Genomic DNA, 24,091 nt, shown 5'->3' on the forward strand with positions numbered 1-24,091 from the left:
CATTAGCAGGTTGAACAGGTAGTTGCAGTATGCTTGAACCATGGTGATAATGGTTGTGCATTTCCCTGTCCACCTACTACCAGATGGTCAGGGTTGAAAGGTGTCTGAATAATCATTTCCCTTAACTGTACAACTGACATGGGTTTGAATAAACCAATCAGAAACTCTTCTGGTGAGAATGTTTATTTTGGAGACAAATATGACACCACTAAGTCTCTACACGTCCACATGCACTTCATTGTTCTCTGTTGGAGATCATGTCCTCACTGTTGTACATCAAAGATAACTAAATGTTGGGTCAATGGTCACAAGTATCAGGGATGTGTTCAAACAGGCAGACCATTTCTGATATTCTTATAATTTGAGCAGTCACATTAGTCACTTATGTATAAGGTATTTACCGGAAATAGGTGGCCAGTGTGAATGTAGCCCAGGTAGCCTAAATGTAATTTAGTAAGTCTTAATTTAGTCTGTTCCCCAAAATAAAACCATTTAATCAAAATTATTAACATAGAAATACTGTTGGGGTAATCTAACTCTTTAGGAAGTAGGTACAGATGGGGCTGTAGCACAAAATTCAGGGCTCTGCGGTATCTGATGGGGGCCCTCCCCACTGTATTCAAGATTAAAAAAATGTCGATGGCCCCTCTACACATTAGGCCCCTATATACTAGGTACCCCTTTTGCCCCCAGTCCAATGTCCCTGGGTACAGAGAAAACATTATCTTGGCACAATTAGCAGTTTATTTGCAAATAGAGAGATACACACAGATACAAGGTCAGTGAGATCTCTGAGGTAACTAGAGAATCATCAATATTTCTAAGGGGTGGGTGTAAGAATCTGTATATTCATCCTGTAAAGACAACATTTGTTCCTTTATCCCTTCCTGCCCCCGTCGTTTGTTTACCTATCCTGTCCCAAATGGGCAAATTGCCCCTACATCCCCCAAGGGGCAAGTGACCCTTTCAAGACCGCTAGCCACATACCCGGAAGAACAAAGAACAGATAGTTACACTGATAGCTCAGGCAGATTAACAAACTGGTCAGGGGACCCAATGATACACTCTCCCACATTTACAACACTGTCCACACCTCCAGCATTTATCTATACATTTGTAGAATCCAGAAATACATCAGTTCAAGAAATTCCTCAACACTGATTTGAAATGTACTTATCTATTTATCCCCCATCGTATCCACCCTGTCATGGTTATGGACGTAGGACACAGGTGCAGAGTTGAAGGACATTTCTTATAATGGTCTTGTGAATCAAACTAACAGACCGGAACAGAAACCAACAAAAGTATTGACACCAACCAAGAACTGCTTAACACAAACAATAATCCACACTGTGGTGTGGACAAACTCAACATATAGGGTCCCAAATTATTGTTTGTGTTAAGCACATCAAATTTCAATCAAATATATTTTATAAATCCCTTTTTACAACACTAGTTGTCACAAAGTTATGTTACAGACACACAGCCTAAAACCCTAAATAGCAAGCAACAAGAGTTAATGCTCAGTGGCTAAGAAAAAACTCCCTTGTAGAATTCAAAATTAGGAAGAAACCTAGAGAGGACTCAGACATTGAGGCATGGCCAGTCCTCTTAATGCTGCGCTAGGTGAGGGTTGTAAGAGTACATAACACATAGAATGGTTGTCTTTTAAAGAAATGATCTCACATCTCTCAAAAGGTAAACGATGGTCAAAAAATAACAGTTATATTTGTATTTACACGTCCTAGTCAATGAGGACTCAGCTCTTTTGCCATTTCAGTAAAGAAACATTTGTGCACCGGGAATTCCTTGCATTCACATAGCTAAGTATGATATTATCCCCAAATTTACTCATTGTAATCTGGATAAATTTACAGTTAGGAAAAGCCCCACCATCCCATTGGACTTCAATCAGTGCAAAATCTTTTGGGGGGTATAGTAACTGAAAAAGGTTTGGGGCCACTGATTTACATGATATATGGCAAAGATTTTTTATTATCAAAATGTATTGTCAACCTTTACGTTTAAATAAGGGACTGATCGTTATTTATGACATGGGGTATCCGGAGGATAAACCCCCCTGAAAATATGAAAATGGCTGACCCTCCCCTAAGCAAAATATGTTTTCATATCACCCTCCCTGAGCTTTGGGGAACAAAACATGACCTTCCCCACTCAAAATGCAGATTAAAATGTAGATAAAGCACATTTGGTTTCAAAGAAAAACTCTCCTGCGCAACAACAATTATGGAAATATTAGAAATATTACAACATAAATAGCCTAGATTAGCTATATACAGTGGGGAGAACAAGTATTTGATACACTTCCGATTACAGAGATAATACGTTTCCTGTAGATCTTGACCAGGTTTGGACACACTGCAGCAGGGATTTTGGCCCACTCCTCCATACAGACCTTCTCCAGATCCTTCAGGTTTCAGGGTTGTCGCTGGGCAATACAGACTTTCAGCTCCCTCCAAAGATTTTCTATTGGGTTCAGGTCTGGGGACTGGCTAGGCCACTCCAGGACCTTGAGATGCTTCTTACAGAGCCACTCCTTAGTTGCCCTGGCTGTGTGTTTCGGGTCGTGGTCATGCTGGAAGACCCAGCCACGACCCATCTTCAATGCTCTTACTGAGGGAAGAAGGTTGTTGGCCAAGATCTCGCGAAACATGGCCCCATTCATCCTCCCCTCAATACGGTGAAGTCATCCTGTCCCCTTTGCAGAAAAGCATCCCCAACCATGCTTCACGGTTGGGATAGTGTTTTTGGGGTTGTAATCATCCTTCTTCTTCCTCCAAACAAGGCGAGTGGAGTTTAGACGAAAAAGCTCTATTTTTGTCTCATCAGACCACATGAACTTCTCCCATTCCTCCTCGGGATCATCCAGATGGTCATTGACAAACTTCAGACGGGCCTGGACATGCGCTGGCTTGAGCAGTGGGACTTTGTGTGCGCTGCAGGATTTTAATCCATGATGGCGTAGTGTGTTACTAATGGTTTTCTTTGAGACTGTGGTCCCAGCTCTCTTCAGGTCATTGACCAGGTCCTTCCATATAGTTCTGGGCTGATCCCTCACCTTCCTCATGATCATTGATGCCCCACGAGGTGAGATCTTGCATGGAGCCCCAGACCGAGGGAGATTGACTGTCATCTTGAACGGTTGTTGTCTTCTCACCAAGCTGTTTGCCTATTGTCCTGTAGCCCATCCCAGCCTTGTGCAGGTCTATAATTTTATCCCTGATGTCCTTACACAGCTCTCTGGTCTTGGCCATTGTGGAGAGGTTGGAGTCTGTTTGATTGAGTGTGTGGGCAGGTGTCTTTTATACAGGTAACGAGTTCAAACAGGTGCAGTTAATACAGGTAATGAGTGAAGAACAGGAGGGCTTCTTAAAGAAGAACTAACAGGTCTGTGAGAGCCGGAATTCTTACTGGTTGGTAGGTGATCAAATACTTATGTCATGCAATAAAATGCTAATTAATTATTTAAAAATCATACAATGTGATCTTCTGGATTTTTGTTTTAGATTCCATCTCTCACAATTGAAGTGTACCTATGATAACAATTACAGACCTCTACATGCTTTGTAAGTAGGAAACAAAAAATATTTTACTTCAAGTCATTACGAGAATGCAGCACATCGTACACGGAAGTCCCAGCATCCGCCCACACTAACACAGACAGGTATTCTCAAACTCACAAATACTACAGTTTGTAACCATCGTTGCCTGTTAAACATTTCTACCAATGTGAAGAAAACAATCTTGTGTTGATCCCCGCTGTACAATTTCATAAGACTCCTTTACAAAAGTTTTGTTTACCTGAAATAACATATCTTGACCTGTCAACGAATCTCCGTTGTTCATGCAAATTTATATTCTACCTTCCGGGTAACTTTTTAACGTTTTGCCATATAATGCAACTTAAACGTTAATGCTGAATTAAAACAACCATTTTTATTACAAAATTCACCATTGCTCATACATACACATGTACCAAATTCATTGTTTTTATTTGTAACAATATTTTAAACCCAACCACGATACAATCAACCTAGTCATAATGTGTGGTCGGCCCAGGCATTGTTTGTTCCTTCAAAATAATAGCATTTCTCGTGTGATGTTTGTTTGCTATAGTGCTTTGTTGGACTACAAACCTTGTGTGAAACACAGGATGATTTTCAACCTGCATATACTACAGTTTGTTATTTAGCAACCATTACTATGGGCAGATCTGATCTGAAGGCCTATCTCTTGTAAAAATGAGAAATGGGCTGAAACTCTCCAAAATCGTAAGTCCCGACCCCTTCTTTATATCTTATACAAAAAGCATATTTCCCACACGTAATTCTATGTTTGTGGAAAAACACCATGTTACACGCACATTGAAAAACATGGAAGGTTAACACCCACTGGTTGGACATCTGTTGTAGCATTTCTCAGAACATAAAATGCGGCAGGGGTTATAGCATTGCTCAACCCTGGTTCCATTTTGTTAAAGCCCTTGCTGCTGACATTACACTTATATATTGCCTGGGAATTTAATATTCCAGAACCCTAAGACCCCTTTATTAAACATCAAACATGACCCGCCTGTTATAACACTGTTATATAATACTAATATCGCCCACCACCACCACAACCCCATCGCTAATGTCTTGTTATCTGATTTCCCAAATAAAAGACAGGCCGGTAATATAATTATTTAATACTATTCTCCCAAAAACGTTTTATGTACAACAGAACCCGGCGCCATGAGGGTGCATAGCTCCCTCAGTTGTATTTTCTGCCCCTCCAGTTTAAGTTTTGAAAACTCAATGGAAAAATAGCCAGAAAACAGATTAGCCCCCTCAGTTTCTTTCCTGGGGCCGGGCCTGATGTATATGATGAACAGAACCTTGTTATTACACTACAACAAAACATACCTGCAGTAACAAAACTTTGCTGCTAGCTGCTTTTGGAACTGGATCATAACTGTAATCCCTATCGCTATAGAATGCGATGCTCAAGGGCACATATCATATTTCATTTTTATAATGTATTTATTTTCTTTCCTCTCAGTGGCAGGCATACAGCTCTGGAAAAATTTAAGATACCACTGCACCTATTTCTTTCCTTTCCAAAAAAGTTGAAAAGAAAGGTTTTGAGTGAGGATCAGAGGCGTTCAATTTGCAGTGGTCTCTTAATTTTGTTCCTCACTCAAAACTTTCCTTTTCAACTTTTTTGGAACGGAAAGAAAAAGGTGCAGCGGTCAAAATTCTTTTTGGGAGCAGGGCCTGGAGAGGGCTGCTGGACGGACACCCCCTTGCAGACCCTGGCCAGCCGAGTCAGGAATAGGTCGACCTCCCGTTACGAGCCCCGTATATTGACACTTTGGGCCCAATTTGGACATTTTCACTTAGGGGTGTACTCACTTTTGTGAGATACTGTATGATCCTTTTTTTGTTCTTTCAGTTTTAACATGTCCTTTTTTGGAGAATGTTTTCACATATCTTAGTTGTTTTTGAAAGTACTAATCTTCGTCCTCTCAAAGATGAGAATAAATATTGCACATACATAGATTTTCACTGTCCAGGTCAATGAAGACTCATTCACTCACCATTTCACTTTAAAATTGTTGTGCTCCAAGTCTGTTTGCATTAAAATTGCTATGTAAGATATTTTCCCCAAATGTACTCATTGTATTCTGGGTAAATTCTCAGATCAGGACAAGCCATGTCATCACCACCTTTTATTGGACTGTTTGAGTTATAACAACAACATTTTTTGAAGCCAATGGTTTCCATTTATATAGTTTCAAAAAGGACATACTTTTCAATTTAAAATACACATTTAAAGCATTCAATTAATGCTTACAAGAAGCATGGCAAAGATTTTGTATATGCAAAAGCTATTGCCATCTTTAGTTTACGGGACTAATATAGGGGCATAAATCAGGGGAAATGCTGTTCTGGTAGCATAGTGCTTGTTTTGGGAATATTCATATACAAACAAGGAGAGCTGTGTTCACTGGTTACTAAATAAGGGTATCAACCAGGGACTTCAAAGATGGTCTTAAAAATGTGGATCATCAAAATGTAAGTTAAGGATGATATAGTAGAACAGACTACTGTCAATCATATCTTGAAGATGCATTCTAGGTTCACATAAGAGGGAGGCATTGGCCTGAGGGTGGGGGTGCTGTTTGGTATCTGACCCTGCACCACACTGGTCTTCCCAAAATCCTCCTCATTGGCTCCATAAATCTCCCATCCAGCAGCATTGGAGGTGGTCTAGTTTCTGTTGTTGGTCTGGAGACAAGCCCTTTCCTTTTAAAGTAAAGCCTGGTTTCTTAGACTCAGGGGAGAATTGCAATGTCTGAACATCTTTCAATGTTCATCATCCCTTTCAATCTGCAGGGGAAGTATCAGTTCCTTTTTTCGATGAACCTGACAGAGATCAGTCAGTTATAAGGTCACCAGATCAATGCTGGTGAGGTGTTAGGACAGGGTAAAGGTTAACTTTTTGAAAACTAATGGCAATTCTTCCATTTATGACCAAAGGACAGTGTTCTAGCCAAATGCAATTCTTCTTCATCACTATCACTTTCCACGAGGACAAACTTTTTACAAGATTTAGACAACTCACAAACTTTTACTTGGTATTTCGAGGGTACATCCACTTCTGTTTTCTCCTACAATTCTCTTCTTTTAGGCCCAAGACCAGTAGCTTTTAATTCATTCTGGGATGACCATTCTGACTCACTGTCTTGCCACTGAAGGAACAATTCGCTGAAATTTCATAGCGCTCTACACATCCATTTTCTACACTTTCAAGGAGCCTAGAACATAACAGTGTAAGTAAACTATGATATATGCCAATGTGAAATGTTTTCACTATTTGCATCATAGGCTCCCTTTTGTTTGGAGTCTAGCAGCATTATTTCTCTTTGGCTTGCCTTCCAGGGCCACAATGACAAAATCGACTTTCTGCTTTGCCCCAAACTCTTGATCCCTAAGCATAGCTTCTATTTGATTGAACCGTTTTACCATCTTTTCCTGACCATTTGATAATAAGTACAAGGCCATGAGGTCAAGCATAATCATGTACTATATTCACTACAGGGGGAAAGACCACAGAATCCTCCACACTAGAAACTCTCATGTTGCAGTTTATGATCCTGGGCCACACCAACACAAACACTAAAGACAGATGAATATTTAATAATAATATAATATTTTTACAAATAAATAATTCAAACACTGTACAAAATCTGTTATTGTTGGCCATCATAAAGAGATATCTCAACCAGAATAGCCAACCATGCAGCACTTGTCCACTTCTCAAATGTAGGTCCACCGTCCAGGAAACATCTCTCGGTCCCATTCAGTAACTTCTCTTCTACAATAGGCTCGCTATATATATATATACAGTTTACATGGACGTAGCAAGTACCATTTTCTAGTAAAAGGGATTAATATTTAGATGAAGCGAGAAGGGATGAATGAAATGATATTGATGGAATAGTCTTGTCATGCAAATAGCTTCCTAAGAAGGAGAAATGTAAAGATTAAATGCAATTGTAAATCAGTTATTGAACTCAAATTAATTATTTAAGAAAACTGGGATTGGATTTCCACTCACCTTTTACATGTTACACTGTGAGGGGAGTAAATGTTTAAAATAAAGTTTAATAGTTATTTAGTAACATATCAGAACGTGTTTGAGGGTGTGGTAAAGAAAATGACAAATGTATGTAAAAAAACAAAACTCACTTCTTGGTCAATTAAAGAAAATAATGAATAACAATAATTATGGGTAGAAATACAGCTTTTGGTTTTCTTACCTGACTGGTGGATCCTCATTGCTTCTCTCTCCTTCCTCCACAAAATGTCTGCAAGAAATTCATAAGCAAAACAAAAACAATTAAAACACTTTTTTTTATTAACAAACAATTCTAACTAGCACAACTATTCAATGTTGTCTTTATAGTATACACACTGTGGAGTCCTAAATGAAGAATTTTCTTGGTGTTTGACTGGTGTCATTTTTAGAGTCTCTCTGATTTCAGCATCCTCTTGCTGTGGTCTTTCTTTTCTGTACATGAAACAAGACAAACAAAGTCACTTGAAACAGTAACATTTGTAACACTCCTCATAGCAACTGAATGCAGTGGTTGTATTTTTTTATTCTGACATCTAGGATAGAACATACCTGTTCCTTTGACTTTTATTACACAGTGGCCAAACTGTGCAGATTAAAGCAATGAGAACCACTAAACCTATTACTACAAACACTGACTCTGTAAATAGAAAAAGATGACAAGATGAGACCAGTACAATTCACAGATAAAAGGTTGAAAGCAAATGTCCAGTATAGACATGAGATTCCTGTAATAACTACACACCATGACCCCTTAGCCAACCATTATTGGAGACTGGAGGTGAAGATGGACCTGGATCACAAAAAGAGAAATAAAATACATCAGCATGAATATTTCCAGATTTTTATTAATTAATCAACAACGTGAATCTACCCTGTTATTGCTTGCTCTTTAGGGTTTTAGGCTGGTTGTCACTTTGTAACCACTGGTGATGTTAAAATGTATTTATTGATTGAATAAACTTTCTCACCAGCATAGAGGTTTGGAATATTTACAGAACCCTCCTTGATGATGTAGCCGGATGACACCAAACACCTAACCATGGTGTCATTGTCAGGTAGACTGGGAACTGCCAGTGTGGATGTTATGGTGACAGTAACAGTTCCATTGGGATGGGTGATGTTGAGTGTAGTAGAGTTTTCCAAAGCCAATGGCTTTTCATTCCAGGCCACTATTGGAGCAGGTCGTCCCGTGGCAGAGCAGGAGAAAGTTAACCCAGAGAAGAGAAGATGACTGTCATTGGTTGGTGTCACTTGGAGTGTGGGTCCATACAGCTCTGTAGAACAGAAATCATGATTCACAGTGAGCACAAATCAGCAATAGATGCATAACACTGGACATCTTAAACAAGTTTAAAGGAAACTTCCTGTCTTAAATTAACACTTATATTTTACCATTAATTTGGAGGCAGGTCCTTCCGCTGATAGATCCATCATGGTAAGTAGTAAACAGACACTTGTAGCAGCTCTCATCTTCTCTTGATACTCCTCTGAGGAACATAGAGCAGTTCTGCAGTCCAACATTTAGAAACTCAACATTCCTATTGAAAGTTGGATTTACTTTTGTACCAAAACGTTTGTGGTAGGAGGCCACATTTTCAGTCCCTCCTTGTGTCTCTTTTTGCCAGGTGACTTGCAGGACGTCTCTGGGTTCCATGAGTCTGCAGCTGAAGTGAGCATCTTCTCCCAGGGTTACTATGATGACCTGCTGTGTTTCTACCAGCTGAGAGAGACCTGCATGAAGACAGTGACACAGGTGTGATTTTAGGATGAAAAGACACTCTGGGATCAGTCCAGAACCCCCAGTGTCGGTATAGAAGTCGGAGACATGGGTCAATGTGTTGCAGGTTGTTATGGGCTGGGTGGACAGTCCATATTCACAGAACAATTCAAACAGAGCGTGTTATTTCACTGTGGGACTGTCATACTGTCATATTTTGGAATTGAATCACTGCAGTAAGATATTCCTTACTATGATACAAACTATCTTACGAGAAACGGAACTGTATGAATTTTAAGATACAATTAATTGTCCTTGACATATTGGTGTAGTTCTAAGTATGGTCAGAAGAGGGAGTTCAAAAGGAAGGAATTAAGGAACCAGTGCCCTCATTCATCAATGTTGTGTAGAAAAGCTTCTAAATAAACTTGGATGAAGAATAATTTAGATTTGTTAGCAAGTACAAAAGAATTGGTAGACCTATTTATCAATTGCTCATATGCTTGATTTACACAGTATTTTGCCTTGATGAATCAGACACTTTCTAAAACATGGTGCTAGTGCACATGAAGTCTAAATGACCATTTATGGTCACAAACCTTCCCTTTAAAGCTGCAAGAAATGTCACCAATGTCTGTCTGCCCACATGGAGAAATGAAAGAAGACAGAAAAAATTATTCAGAAACAGAAATAACTTTTGAAACTTTTTGGAGCCCTCAGCAATGGCTTGACAGATAAGAAAAAAATATTTTTTATGAGCAGGTTAGAGCTGTGGTAAGTTGTGCCTCACCAGAATGCAGAACAGTTAATGAAATGGTTTAATTTTAATACATATGCAAATCAAAAATATTGATCCACAAAAGAGATATAGGTGGAACAGGAGGAGGGCAGAGTGATTCTACAGAGAATCTACTAATAAGACAAGTGATGCTCTCAGCAAAATAAATCTGCATGCTAATTTAAAACATGCTCCTTGTGTAATGCAAGTTGTGCCAGGTCCTCCAGCAATGCAAGATTTGGTAAAAGGTGTGCTTAAATTACACACATTCTCAAGTATACGGACAAATTGATAAGTCTCACACTTTGCTTAGAAATGATGGCACGCATGGTTAATGAACACTTCTGTTCATACACAACATTGATAAACAAGGGCCGTGTAAACCGCCTTGTTCAGTATGTGTTGAATAGTTCAAGAAACTACAGAATGTGGGCATCTGTTAATAGTAGGAGAAAAGCCTTCCTTCCTCCTACTTCGTTCACTGATCAAATCACAGTCATCTATAGAGTTTATATGTACATGCATTTCACAACACTACTGCAATTCTCTAGCCTATAACTGTACATGTTTCACTACAGCATTAATATTTTAGCTATAAGCTACACATAGGCTGTACATATACTTTACTATATCTCTTATGTACTTATAAATGCAGTAAAATAAGCCGGTTTGAATATTTGTGAAAGCAAAACATATCATATCTAACAATCACCAATATCAGCAATGATGTGCAAATAAAAATGCAGACAAATTAAGTATATTACGAATAAATACTGATTAGCTCACCTTTAGAAATTATTATTAGCAGATTGAACAGGCAGTTGCAGTAAGCTGGAACCATGGTGAATTTCTCTCTTTACCTGTACAAGCCACATGGTTATGGTTGATAGGCGTTGTAATGTTCCCTCTCTTTACCTGTACAAGCCACATGATTTTGAATGAACCAATCAGAAATGGTTCCTAACAAAGGTATGTGAACTAAGCTAGTGAGACTGTTTACATGGTTGTTAAACATGATAGTGTCAAAACCGGTCTAAACCTGCCATCCTGCATCCTGGCACCACCTCCTCTGGCTTCCCATTGAATTACTGTTTTAAATTTGACACCAATAAGTAGTCTTTACACGTCCACATGCACTTCATTTTTCTCTGCTGGAGATCATGTCATTACTGTTGTACACCAGAGAGAACTACATGTTGGGTCAAGGGTCACTAGTATCAGGGCTGTGTTCATACAGGCAGATCTATTCAGATTTTCTTATTACTGAACTCTGACCCATTACTAACCCCCCCCCCCCAGGTCTCTCAGGTCCTTGTCGCACTACTCCCTTGTACTACTCTGACACTGCCTTGCAAAGTCTGATAATGGACATCTTCAATTGTCACAGGTACATGTGATCTTTTTTTATATTAATGCATAATTATCACACTTTCTGAATATATTAATATGTAGTTCACACACACACAGACAAAGTACATAAATCTGCATGGTCATCGATGCATGATGTACAGTGGGGAGAACAAGTATTTGATACACTGCCGATTTTGCAGGTTTTCCCACTTACAAAGCATGTAGAAGTCTGTCATTTTTTATCATAGGTACTCTTCAACTGTGAGTGACGGAATCTAAAACAAAAATCCAGAAAACCACATTGTATAATAATAATACATTTTATTTATATAGTAACGTCGCTTTACAGGGCAGGTAGATTATAAAAACAAAACAAAACAAGACAAGATTCAGACAGATGAGAAGGGACGGAAGCGTGGGGCTACAGATAGGCAGAGGTGAAGAGATGGGTCTTGAAGTGGGACTGGAAGATGCGGAGGTTGGATTTATGGATGGAGAGGAGACCAGCAGAGGAGGATCTGAGGGACCGTGAGGGTTGGTACGGGGAGAGGAGGTCAGTGAGGTATGAGGTGTGTTGTGGAAATTTCTTAATACAGTGTATTTTTTACTGATTAAAGGACTAAGTCCCTCTGTTTAGATAGATAGATGAATGTGGGGGTTCTGGCATTTGCTTAGGGGGGCATCATTGACTGGTGTCAGCTGATGAAAGGGTTACTCTTTATCTCCTTATCTGTTTGAACTCACCAGGGCATCTATTGTCTGTCCAGATACTGTAAGAACTCTTTAAGTTGAAGAAGGTATTTATGGCGGGAAGGAGAGCTGTCCTTGGTGTGAACCTTTGGGTAAACACTACAGTAGACATTATTGCAGGAAGGATAAGGTGGGGGAAGATAGCATTTGACGTGTGTGATAGAACAAAGGGAAAGGTGTTTGATTGACATGAAACAGATGGCAGCATCTTACCACACCCCTTTTTCCTATGTAATAAATACTGTCGAAATGATGTTTTTATTTAGAAACTATCCACCGTTACTTTGTAACCTGTATACTTTCTCCTTGCAAGCAAGATTAAAACCGTTTATTGCGCAATTGATTTCTCCTGTCTTACCTACCATTTTCATAGAACTATTTGGATTTTAGAAATTGCCATCACAGGTGGCCAGATGGTGGAGGGCTTTGTAGGTGAGGACCAGGATTTTGTAGATGATCCGGTGGGAGATAGGAAGCCAGTGGAGTTGTTTTAGGACTGGAATGATGTGGTGCCAGGATTAGGAGCGGGTGATGAGTCGGGCTGCTGCGTTTTGGTCCAATTGGAGTCGGTTGATGTTGGTAGAGCTGATGCCGAGGAGAAGTGAGTTGCAGTAGTCCAGTCGGGAGGAGATGAAGGCGTGAATGAGTCTTTCAGCAGCGGGGGGTGTGAGAGAGGGTCTGATTTTGGCGATGTTGCAGAGGTGAAAGAAGGAAGTTTTAATGACTTGACGGATGTGAGGCTCAAGGGAGAGGGTTGAATCAAAGATAACGCCAAGGTTGCGGGCCTGGGGAGATGGGGAGTCAATGGTGCCGTCGATGGTGAGAGTGGGGTTATTGGTTTTGCTGAGTGTGGATTTGGTGCCTATGAGGAGAAATTCTGTTTTGTTGCTGTTGAGTTTGAGGAAGATGAAACCGCTCTCCTCAAAGTCCTAAACGACCTCCTCACCTCTGCTGACACTGGTACCCTCAACATCCTCATCCTCCTTGACCTGAGCTCAGTACCTTCGATATCGAGGTCTTTGAGTCTGGTGAGTAGGATGTTATGGCTCACGGTATCAAAGGCTGCAGTCAGGTCAAGGAGGATGAGGATGTTGAGGGAACCGGCGTCAGCAGAGGTGAGGAGGTCGTTTAGGACTTGGAGGAGAGCAGTTTCAGTGCTGTGGAGGGGGCGAAAGCCAGATTGGAGGGGATCTAATTGGTTATTAGCATGAAGATGGGTTTGTAGTTGAGTTGCCACTATGCGTTCCAGGGTTTTAGGCAGAAATGGGAGGTTGGATGTTGGGTGGTAGTTGTTGAGGGAGGGTAGTTGTTGTGTGGTCCCAGCTCTCTTCAGGTCATTGACCAGGTCCTGCCATGTAGTTCTGGGCTGATCCCTCACCTTCCTCATGATCATTGATGCCCCACGAGGTGATATCTTGTATGGAGCCCCAGACCGAGGGAGAGTGATCGTCATCTTGAACTTCTTCCATTTTCTAATAATTGCACAAACAGTTGTTGCCTTCTCACCAAGCTGCCTGCCTATTGTCCTGTAGCCCATCCCAGCCTTGTGCAGGTCTACAATTGTATCCCTGATGTCCTTACACAGTTGGAGTCTGTTTGATTGAGTGTATGGACAGGTGTCTTTTATACAGGTAACGAGTTCAAACAGATGCAGTTAATACAGGTAATGAGTAGAGAACAGGAGGGCTTCTTAAAGAAAAACTAACAGGTTTGTGAGAGCTGGAATTCTTACTGGTTGGTAGGTGATCGAATACTTATGTCATGCAATAAAATGCAAATAAATTATAAAAAAAATCATACAATGTGATTTTCTGGATTTTTATTTTAGATTGCGTCTCTCACAGTTGAAGTGTACCTATGATAAAAACGACACACCTCTACATGCTTTGTAAGTGGGAAACCCTGCAAAATCTGCAGTGTATCAAATACTTCTTCTCCCCACTGTATGTATCTTGTCTTGGGAACCAGTAGCAGTGCACCTCAACAGAGCATCATCATGTGTCTAGACATTAATGGCCCTACAGTTTATTACCATGTGGTGGAATGATCAAAGTTTGAACCACGAATTTGTCATATTTTATTGGCGTGAAACTAAGGACCCTTGAAAAAGCCAGAAGATAAAAGGTAAACCCCGTCCAGGGGATTTACCAAAAAGGATGGTCAGATTGCATCATGCAAGAAGTTTCTTTATAAAATGTTGGGTGTATCTGCAGAAGGGCCTGGCTTTGATGACTGTCATTGTTCTACGATCTTCATTAAAATCTATTGGATTTAAAAGTTCCTGAGTCATAGGGCATTTGTTTTAGAAAGACTGGACTTGGTTTCCCAAGACACTATCCCTGCATTTCAGTTGCAAATTCAATTTGAAATTGTATAGTTGTTACATACCCATGTCTACCTCGGGGACCTCATTACTGCTATCTCTGCATCCCGGATGCACATGCTACCTTACTCCTTCAATTTGCCTTGATTGCACATCTAGAATACAATTTAGAATTTATCATTTGAATCGGCACAACTAATATCCCACTTGTAACATACACTACACCTAATACATTTTCTGCCTCAATACTATTTGCCTCAATTGCACATAGAGTATTGCCACCTGTACTGCATTTGACTTAATTGCACATCTACACATTCCACTTTTAATATAAATATACTTACCATACCATACCATACAATCTTCTTCCGCTTATCCGGGGCCGGGTCGCGGGGGCAGCAGTCTAAGCAGGGATGCCCAGACTTCCCTCTCCCCAGACACTTCCTCTAGCTCTTCCGGGGGGACACCGAGGCGTTCCCAGGCCAGCCGGGAGACATAGTCCCTCCAGCGTGTCCTAGGTCTTCCCCGGGGTCTCCTCCCGGTGGGACGGGACCGGAACACCTTCCCAGGAAGGCGTTCCGGAGGCATCCGAAAAAGATGCCCAAGCCACCTCAGCTGACCCCTCTCGATGTGGAGGAGCAGCGGCTCTACTCTGAGCTCCTCCCGGGTGACCGAGCTTCTCACCCTATCTCTAAGGGATCGCCCGGCCACCCTGCGGAGAAAGCTCATTTCGGCCGCCTGTATCCGGGATCTTGTCCTTTCGGTCATTACCCAAAGCTCATGACCATAAGTGAGAGTAGGAACGTAGATTGACTGGTAAATCGAGAGCTTCGCCTTGCGGCTCAGCTCTTTCTTCACCACGACAGACCGATACATCGACTGCATTACTGCAGAAGCTGCACCGATCCGTCTGTCAATCTCCCGTTCCATCCTTCCCTCACTCGTGAACAAGACCCCTAGATACTTAAACTCCTCCACTTGAGGCAGGCACTCAAGTGGAGGAGTTTAAATATACTTAATACTTGTAAATACTTGTCCATTTCCTGCCCTCCTCTACTTGCACTTCTTGTTAGAAGCTAACTTCATTTTGTTGTACTTTACTTGTACTGTAATCTAAATATCCACCCTCAAGGATCAGGCATGTCATTTGTGCTTATTTCTTTTATCTCAGATATAGTTTAGTATAAAACAAACAAACGTGTATAACAAATTGCAATGCTATTTTTGCCAGGTGTCTTGCAGGACGTCTCTGTGTTCCATGAGTCTGCAGCTGAAGTGAGCATCTCCTCCCAGGGTTACTATGACAACCTGCTGTGTTTCTACCAGCTGAGAGAGACCTGCATGAAGACAGTGATTTTAGGATGAAAAGACACTCTGGGATCAGCCCAGAACCCCCAGTGTCGATGTAGAAGTGAGTGATGTGAGTCAATGTGTTGCAGGTCATCATGGGCTGGTTGGGGGCCTCACAGGTCAATTGAAATGGAGTGTTTCTCTGGTGTGTTACTGACATATTTTGAAATTGGATGACTGTACTAACATATTAACTACTATTTTACTAATTATTTTTCTTCCGTAGAAACACACTTTTATGAATCTTTAGGATACAATGAAGTATACATGACATTTTAGTGTTTGAATTGTTTAAAGTAACCAACTACAGAATCTGTGAACATCAATTATTATAAGGAGACAAGGCTATAACTCCTTCCTACTACTATGTTCACTGTTGGGGTGAAAATATGATATCAACTTTGGATGGGACAATTTCCAGATTATTGTTCAAATTTGCACCATCGGTTTACTCGCTACTGTAGCTCTGCAAATTGAGCTATTGTGTGTGATTGCATTGCTAGCTTCTCTCACTGAATCGAATTCCAACAGCTGCAAACACTGGTTGATGTTACTGTAGCCAGCTAGCAAATGTCAGATATCCACTATCTAACAATGTGTGACCTGTAAGTCAATGCAGTGAAAATGAAGACTGGTGACGGGTATACATTTGTCTTGCTGTATTGAGTGGTAGAAATAAAGAAATGTCTAACATATCCTTTGTTGAACTACTTACTGAAAGTAAGCCACCAACGAAATGACAGACTATGTCAGATAACCACACATTAGTGAACATAAACTGTATCAACTAGTGATGTGCAGTTTGTGAATGATTCGTTTGTTTTGAACAATGCTTTTTAGTGACTCAGGACTCACAATTCCTTTTTTTCTAGTAACACGTTCTATTGTATCGTTCATTCAAAGATTTGACAGCGGATTTCTACAACATGATCACTTGCATCATACCCGGTCCTCCAGCTCAGTTCTCCGATCAACTTCGATGTACATTCACAGAGAAAAACTGAACATCATAAAGGAACATCATAAAGACATGTTTATAACTGATAATTTAACGCAGACTATAATAATTAACATAGTTGATCAATGGTGTCATGAAAAAAACAAATGAAAACAAGCTTGGACCAGTTATTCCCCAACCGCTGGCTTCCAGCTCAGTAGCCTACTCTCTGTCCAACAGCTGTTAGTTTGATGTTCTCAACGGAAAGTTGATGAAGAAAGTAACATTGTAAGTACATGTTTGTAACAGATAATTAGTTGCATGGCCTACAGTAATTAAGGTAATATATTGTTTTTTATGTAATAAAAAACATAATTGTAATCATAGAGTAGAACAAGCGTTTGCTTAAGTAGAAAAGACACGTAAATGACATTATCTGGCCCTTGTGTAGGGGGGTGGGGGGGATGTAGGCATTACTGACTGAAATGAACAAAATGACTTGAAAGATTCAAACTTTTTACGGAAAGATCCGAGTCTGTAAAAATAATCAAACATCCCATCACTAGTAGTACCGCTGAGAGCTGGGGGGCAGTGGATCAAACCACTGTGAGGCAAAGGGTGGGGGTCACAAACCTTTTTAACTTAAAAACGTGTTATTAAGTGTCTATAACCAGCACAAGTTTCATTGCATGTTATTAATATAATCACATGATACCGGGGAAGGAAAATGTCTAATTGGGCCCAATTTGGACATTTTCACTTAGGGGTGTACTCACTTCTCTGAGATACTGTATATACTGTACATTACCCTATAAAGAAAATGTAAATCGTCCACATTCATTGAATTATGAATGCAGTGAAATAAGTAGGCTTGTATGGTTGTGAAAGCAAATCATTTCATGTATAGTATTAGTAATGTTATGCCAATAAAACAGCAGACAAATGCAGTATATTATAAACAAATGAATCTGATTAGCTCACCTTCAGAAATGATCATTAGCAGGTTGAAGAGGTAGTTGCAGTATGCTTGAACCGTGGTGATAATGGTTGTGCATTTCCCTGTCTACCTGTACTACCAGATGGTCAGGGTTGAAAGGTGTCTGAATAATCCTATCCCATAACTGTACAACTGACATGTGTTTGAATAAACCAATCAGAAACTCTTCGGGTGAGAATGTTTATTTTGGAGACAAATATGACACCACTAAGTCTCTACACGTCCACATGCACTTCATTGTTCTCTGTTGGAGATCATGTCCTCACTGTTGTACACCAAAGATAACTAAATGTTGGGTCAATTGTCACTAGTATCAGGGCTGTGTTCAAACAGGAAGACCATTTCTGATATTCTTATAATTTGAGCAGTCACTTTAGTCACTTATGTATAAGGTATTTACCTAAAATAGGTGGCCAGTGTGAATGTAGCCCAGGTAGCCTAAATGTAATTTAGTAAGTCTTAATTTAGTCTGTTCCCCAAATAAAAACCATTTAATCAAAATTATTAACATGGAAATACTGTTGGGGTAATCTAACTCTTTAGGAAGTAGGTACAGATAGGGCTGTAGCACAAAATGCAGGGCTCTGCGGTCTCTGTGGGGGCCCTCCCCACTGTATTCAAGATTAAAAAAATGTCGATGGCCCCTCTACACATTAGGCCCCTATATACTAGGTACCCCTTTTCCCCCCAGTCCAATGTCCCTGGGTACAGAGAAAACATTATCTTGGCACAATTAGCAGTTTATTTGCAAATAGAGAGATACACACAGATACAAGGTCAGTGAGATCTCTGCGGTAACTAGAGAATCATCAATATTTCTAAGGGGTGGGTGTAAGAATCTGTATATTCATCCTGTAAAGACAACATTTGTTCCTTCATCCCTTCCTGCCCCCTGTCGTGTGTTTACCTATCCTGTCCCAAATGGGCAAATTGCCCCTACATCCCCCAAGGGGCTAAAGGAACATTGTAAATGACCCCTTCAAGACAGCTAGCCACATACCCGGAAGAACACAGAACAGATAGTTACACTGATAGCTCAGGCAGATTAACAAACTTGTCAGGGGACCCAATGATACACTCTCCCACATTTACAACACTGTCCACACCTCCACCATTTATATATATGTTTGTAGAATCCAGAAATACATCAGTTCAAGAAATTCCTCAACACTGATTTGAAATGTACTTATCTATTTATCCCCCATCGTATCCACCCTGTCATGGTTAGGACACAGGACACAGGTGCAGAGTTGAAGGACATTTCTTATAATGGTGTTGTGAATCAAACTAACAGACCGGAACAGAAACCAACAAAAGTATTGACACCAACCAAGAACTGCTTAACACAAACAACTCAACATATAGGGTCCCAAATTATTGTTTGTGTTAAGCATATCAAATTTCAATCAAATATATTTTATAAATCCCTTTTTACAATACTAGTTGTCACAAAGTTATGTTACAGACACACAGCCTAAAACCCTAAATAGCAAGCAACAAGAGTTAATGCTCAGTGGCTAAGAAAAAACTCCCTTGTAGAATTCAAAATTAGGAAGAAACCTAGAGAGGACTCAGACACTGAGGCATGGCCAGTCCTCTTAATGCTGCGCTAGGTGAGGGTTGTAAGAGTACATAACACATAGAATGGTTGTCTTTTAAAGAAATGATCTCACATCTCTCAAAAGGTAAACGATGGTCAAAAAATAACAGTTATATTCGTATTTACACGCCCTAGTCAATGACTCAGCTCTTTTGCCATTTCAGTAAAAAAAAAATTGTCCACCGGGAATGCCTTGCATTCACATTGCTAAAGTATGATATTATCCCCAAATTTACTAATTGTAATCTGGGTAAATTTCCAGTTAAGAAAAGCCCCGCCATCCCATTGGAAGACAATGGTTTTCATTGACATAGTTTAAAAGACGACAAACTGTTCTAATTGTAATACAAAGTTTTAGCCCACAATTACTGTTTACATCAGTGGTTCCCAAACAGGGATACTAGGACCCCTGGGGGTACTTGGCCTCTCCACAGGGGGTACCTGAAAACACTCATGACACCATAGGCTTACTAGCGAAATTAACTTTTGGGCAAAATCTTTTGGGGGGTACAGCAACTGAAAAAGGGTTTGGGGCCACTGGTTTACATGGCATATGGCAAAGATTGTTATTATCAAAATGTTTTGTCAACTTTTACGTTTAAATAAGGGACTGATCGTTATTTATGACATGGGGTATCCGGAGGATAAAGCCCCCCGAAAATATGAAAATGGCTGACCCTCCCCTAAGCAAAATATGATTTCATATCATCCTCCCTGAGCTTTGGAGAACAAAACATGACCTTCCCCATTCAAAATGCAGATTAAAACGTAGATGAAGCACATTTGGTTTAAAAGAAAAACTCTCCTGCTCAACAACAATCATGGAAATATTAGAAATATTACAACATAAATAGCCTAGATTAGAAATGCAGAACATATTCTAACTTGAAAGATCGTGCCTGAAAATACAAGCCCATATTACAGGGTTGATTTTACTTTTCCAACATCTATACAAACAGAAATATTGTGACAACTATGGCACCAGCTGATACATGTCTAATAAGCACAAAGCTGCAGTAACTGCATGCCCTCCTTCCAGCAAACGGAGAGAGCAACATAGTTTCTATTATTATTTACTGTTGCGTTTATTGAAAATATTAATCACTCTCGCAAGCCCAGCCCAACTACAATATCATAATTTAAGTCCATGCCTGGACATGATTGGGTTCGGGCTGAGAATGAACTCCCTACCTCTGGGTCACAATGTCTTCTGCTGGCCTTCATGCTACTAGCCTTTCCTCCAGATCACTCAACCCCTTTTAGCATGGGTAGGATTCAGGCCTAGATGCACCTGTTCTGAGCGTGATTTGGCTGTGGCAACCCTTCTTATAGTATTTATAGTCAATGGCTCGATGTACAAGTTCATGCACAGAGGTGTGACTCTTCTTCTGTTCCCTTGTCCAATTATTTGTCGTCCTTTTTCATCATGCAAAGCATTATGTTTTTCATAGATGCGTTACTGTTGTTGAGAATAAGCCGTGTCCCTGATAATCTTCTGCATATTAAAAGGAATGCTATAATCGGCATTCAGAAAGCAATCATGAAACCCTTACCTTTCTATATGATGTTGGAAAAAGGAGCAAAACCACTCGTAGGCCCACTGAGACCTAGTCTACACATACACAAGAATTTTTGAAAAATAAAGGTATTTGATATTTGATACACTGCCGATTCTGCAGGTTTTCCTATTTATAAAAGCACGTAAAGGTCTGTAATTTTTTATAATAGGTACACTTCAACTGAGAGAGACTAAAACAAAAATCCAGAAAATCACATTGTATGATTTTTAAATAATGAATTTGCATTTTATTGCATGATATAAGTATTTGATCATCTACCAACCAGTAAGAATTCCAGCTCTCACAGACAGTTAGTTTTTCTTTAAGAAGCCCTCCTGTTCTCCACTCATTACCTGTATTAACTGCACCTGTCTGAACTCGTTACCTGCATAAAAGACACCTGTCCACATACTCAATCAAACAGACTCCAACCTCTCTGATGTAAGGACATCAGGGATAAAATTGTAGACCTGCACAAGGCTGGGATAAGGCTACAGGACAATAGGCAAGCAGCTTGGTGAGAAGGCAACAATGGTTGGCGCAGTTATTAGAAAATGGAAGAAGTTCAAGATGACGGTGAATCTCCCTCGGTCCGGGACTCCATGCAAGATCTCATCTCGTGGGGCATCAATGATCATGAGGAAGGTGAGGGATCAGCCCAGAACTACATGGCAGGACATAGTCAATGACTTGAAGAGAGCTGGGACCACAGTCTCAAAGAAAACCATTAATAACACACTACGCCGTCATGGATTAAAATCCTGCAGTGCACGCAAGGTCCCCTGCTCAAGCCAGCGCGTGTTTAGGCCCGTCTGAAGTTTGCCAATGGCCATCTGGATGATCCAGAGGCCATTGGCAAATAATTTTGGTCAAATATTTTTGGTCTGATGAGACAAAAATAGGGCTTTTTGGTCTAAACTCCACTCACCGTGTTTGGATGAAGAAGAAGGATGATTACAACCCCAAGAACACCATCACAACCGTGAAGCATGGATGTGGAAACATTATTATTTGGGATGCTTATTTGCAAAGGGGACAGGACGACTGCACCGTATTGAGGGGAGGATGGATGGGGCCACGTATCGCGAGATCTTGGCCAACAACCTCCCTCCCTCAGGAAGAGCATTGAAGATGGGTCGTGGCTGGGTCTTCCAGCATGACAACGACCCGAAACACACAAGCCAGGGCAACTAAGGACTGGCTCCGTACGAAGCATCTCAAGGTCCTGGAGTGTCCTAGCCAGTCTCCAGACCTGAACCCAATAGAAAATCTTTGGAGGGAGCTGAAAGTCTGTATTGCCCAGCTACAGCCCTGAAACCTGAAGGATCTGGAGAAGGGCTGTATGGAGGAGTGGGCCAAAAACCCTGCCGCAGTGAGTTCAAACCTGGTCAAAAACTACAGGAAACGTACAATCTCTGTAATTGCAAACAAAGGTTTCTGTACCAAATATTAAGTTCTGCTTTACCTATGACAAAAATGTGACTTCTACCTGCTTTGTAAATGGGAAAACCCGCAAAATCGGCAGTGGATGAAATACTCTAATAATAGCAAAACGTTCTATCAAATTTGATTTTGGCCAGATGTGTAAGAAATAATTAAATATTAAATTAGTTTGTTGGATACTTGAGAATAGAGAGCATTGCTGGTTATAGTATGGTGGTATGTGGAAGGAGAGTGACAAAATTATAGCCATCTCAGAGGGCCGAATAGCCCCCCCCCCGCCCGAAATAATATTTAAGGTGGATGACTCGTGACATTCACACAATGACTGACAAAACACACTAGGGCAGGATGAACTTAAATAGGGACATAAGGAGGGGGCAAACAAGACGATAAACGCAAAACTACGTCACAAGGTTTTAATCAACCCATTATTTTGCAGTTTTGGACCCTTGGCCACATCGACACAAGCATTAAAGGCAGGTTATAAAACAATTATATTTTTACAGTAAATAACTCAAACATTGGCGGAATGTGCATTTTACACCTAGGCATTCAGCACTATTTTCCCGTAATTAAACAGCATTCTAATAACCTCTCCAAGACACCACAGGGCTTTTGGCGTAACCACCCCATATTAACAGTGACATTAACCTAAATAAACAAGAACAAACTCACAACAACCAGTCACATTTACTCATACGACTAAGAAGCAAGCAGAAATGCCGGGAGAAATAACACAATCAGGATTCAGGCTTCCCCAGAGATTCCAGCCAAGCTGCTGGACCTAAGCGCACACAAATGCCACCACGCACACTCAAAGGCACAGTCAGCTAGGCCAGTGGTTACCAAACCTCTCCTGGGCCCCCCAGCCATTCCATCTAGTTGATGTATCCCAGAGATAGCAGACCTGATTGAAAAGGTAAGCATTTGTTAAGTAGTTAATAAGTTGATTCAGGTGTGCCAGCTCTGGGAAATGTATGCAAATCTGCACACATTAATGCAGATTTAAGCAAATATGCACATTAGTGTAGATTTGCACACATTATTGCATATGCACATTCATGCAAATATGCAATGTAAATCAGACATTCCCAATTTAAACTTTTTATCCAGTAGAAGCCATTAAGTTTAACTGAAAATGTATGCAAATCTATACAATAATGGTTAATACGCATTTAATTATGGAAAAATATGCAAAAAAAACTAAAGCAAAAAGAAAATCGAATCTAAGCAAATTTGGACTAAAATATGCACACATGCAAATCTGGGCAAAGTCATGCCGATGTATGCAAATCTGTGCATATTTAGCCAAATATATGGAAAATTATGCAAATATGCACATTCATACAGATTTATGCAAATATGCACATTTATGCAAATATACAATGTGCATTGTATATGTGCATACAGATTACGGTATTCGGAAAGGCACAAATAACGTGGTTTTTACAAATACTTATTTGGTAGTCATCAGCACTTGGCATGTTCAACCTGTAGCACATTGGAAAACTATAGCTGGTTAACCTCTAACTATTTTACTTGATGTTTCACCTTAATTTGTGTTGGTGTAGTTAACAGGTTGATACATTTGTGTGAATGTCATGCAGGCTATGGTCTACAGTACAAGCCTAGTACAGTAACCT

At 40.3% G+C, this 24,091-nt stretch overlaps 2 protein-coding genes across 2 annotated transcripts in view; both read right to left on the bottom strand.

Annotated features, from left to right (window-relative positions):
- The window catches only part of LOC106024153 (OX-2 membrane glycoprotein-like), a 100,567-nt gene that overhangs the window by 16,352 nt on the left and 60,124 nt on the right, over positions 1-24,091 (bottom strand). The gene's annotated exons all lie outside the window — the stretch shown is intronic.
- Positions 7,252-11,010, bottom strand: LOC105009893 (OX-2 membrane glycoprotein). Its single transcript, XM_010869307.4, has 9 exons — positions 10,926-11,010; positions 9,037-9,375; positions 8,613-8,918; positions 8,387-8,434; positions 8,194-8,281; positions 7,981-8,076; positions 7,826-7,873; positions 7,624-7,638; positions 7,252-7,527 (listed from the first exon to the last, which is right to left on the bottom strand). The coding sequence occupies exons 1-9, from the start codon at positions 10,978-10,980 to the stop codon at positions 7,512-7,514; spliced, it is 1,011 nt and encodes a 336-aa protein (XP_010867609.2). The 5' UTR covers positions 10,981-11,010; the 3' UTR covers positions 7,252-7,511.

This window comes from Esox lucius, chromosome 22 (assembly GCF_011004845.1).
Source record: "Esox lucius isolate fEsoLuc1 chromosome 22, fEsoLuc1.pri, whole genome shotgun sequence".
Taxonomy (NCBI): Eukaryota; Metazoa; Chordata; class Actinopteri; order Esociformes; family Esocidae; genus Esox; species Esox lucius.

What these genes read in the sequence shown, in the direction of transcription:
- LOC105009893 (XM_010869307.4), bottom strand. Translation starts at nt 10,980, where the DNA reads ATGGTTCCAGCTTACTGCAACTGCCTGTTCAATCTGCTAATAATAATT. An exon ending in AATAAAAGTCAAAGGAACAG is followed by an intron (nt 8,077 to 8,193) that starts GTATGTTCTATC and finishes TTTCATGTACAG; the next exon opens with AAAAGAAAGACCACAGCAAG. An exon ending in TCTTCATTTAGGACTCCACA is followed by an intron (nt 7,874 to 7,980) that starts GTGTGTATACTA and finishes AATTTCTTGCAG; the next exon opens with ACATTTTGTGGAGGAAGGAG.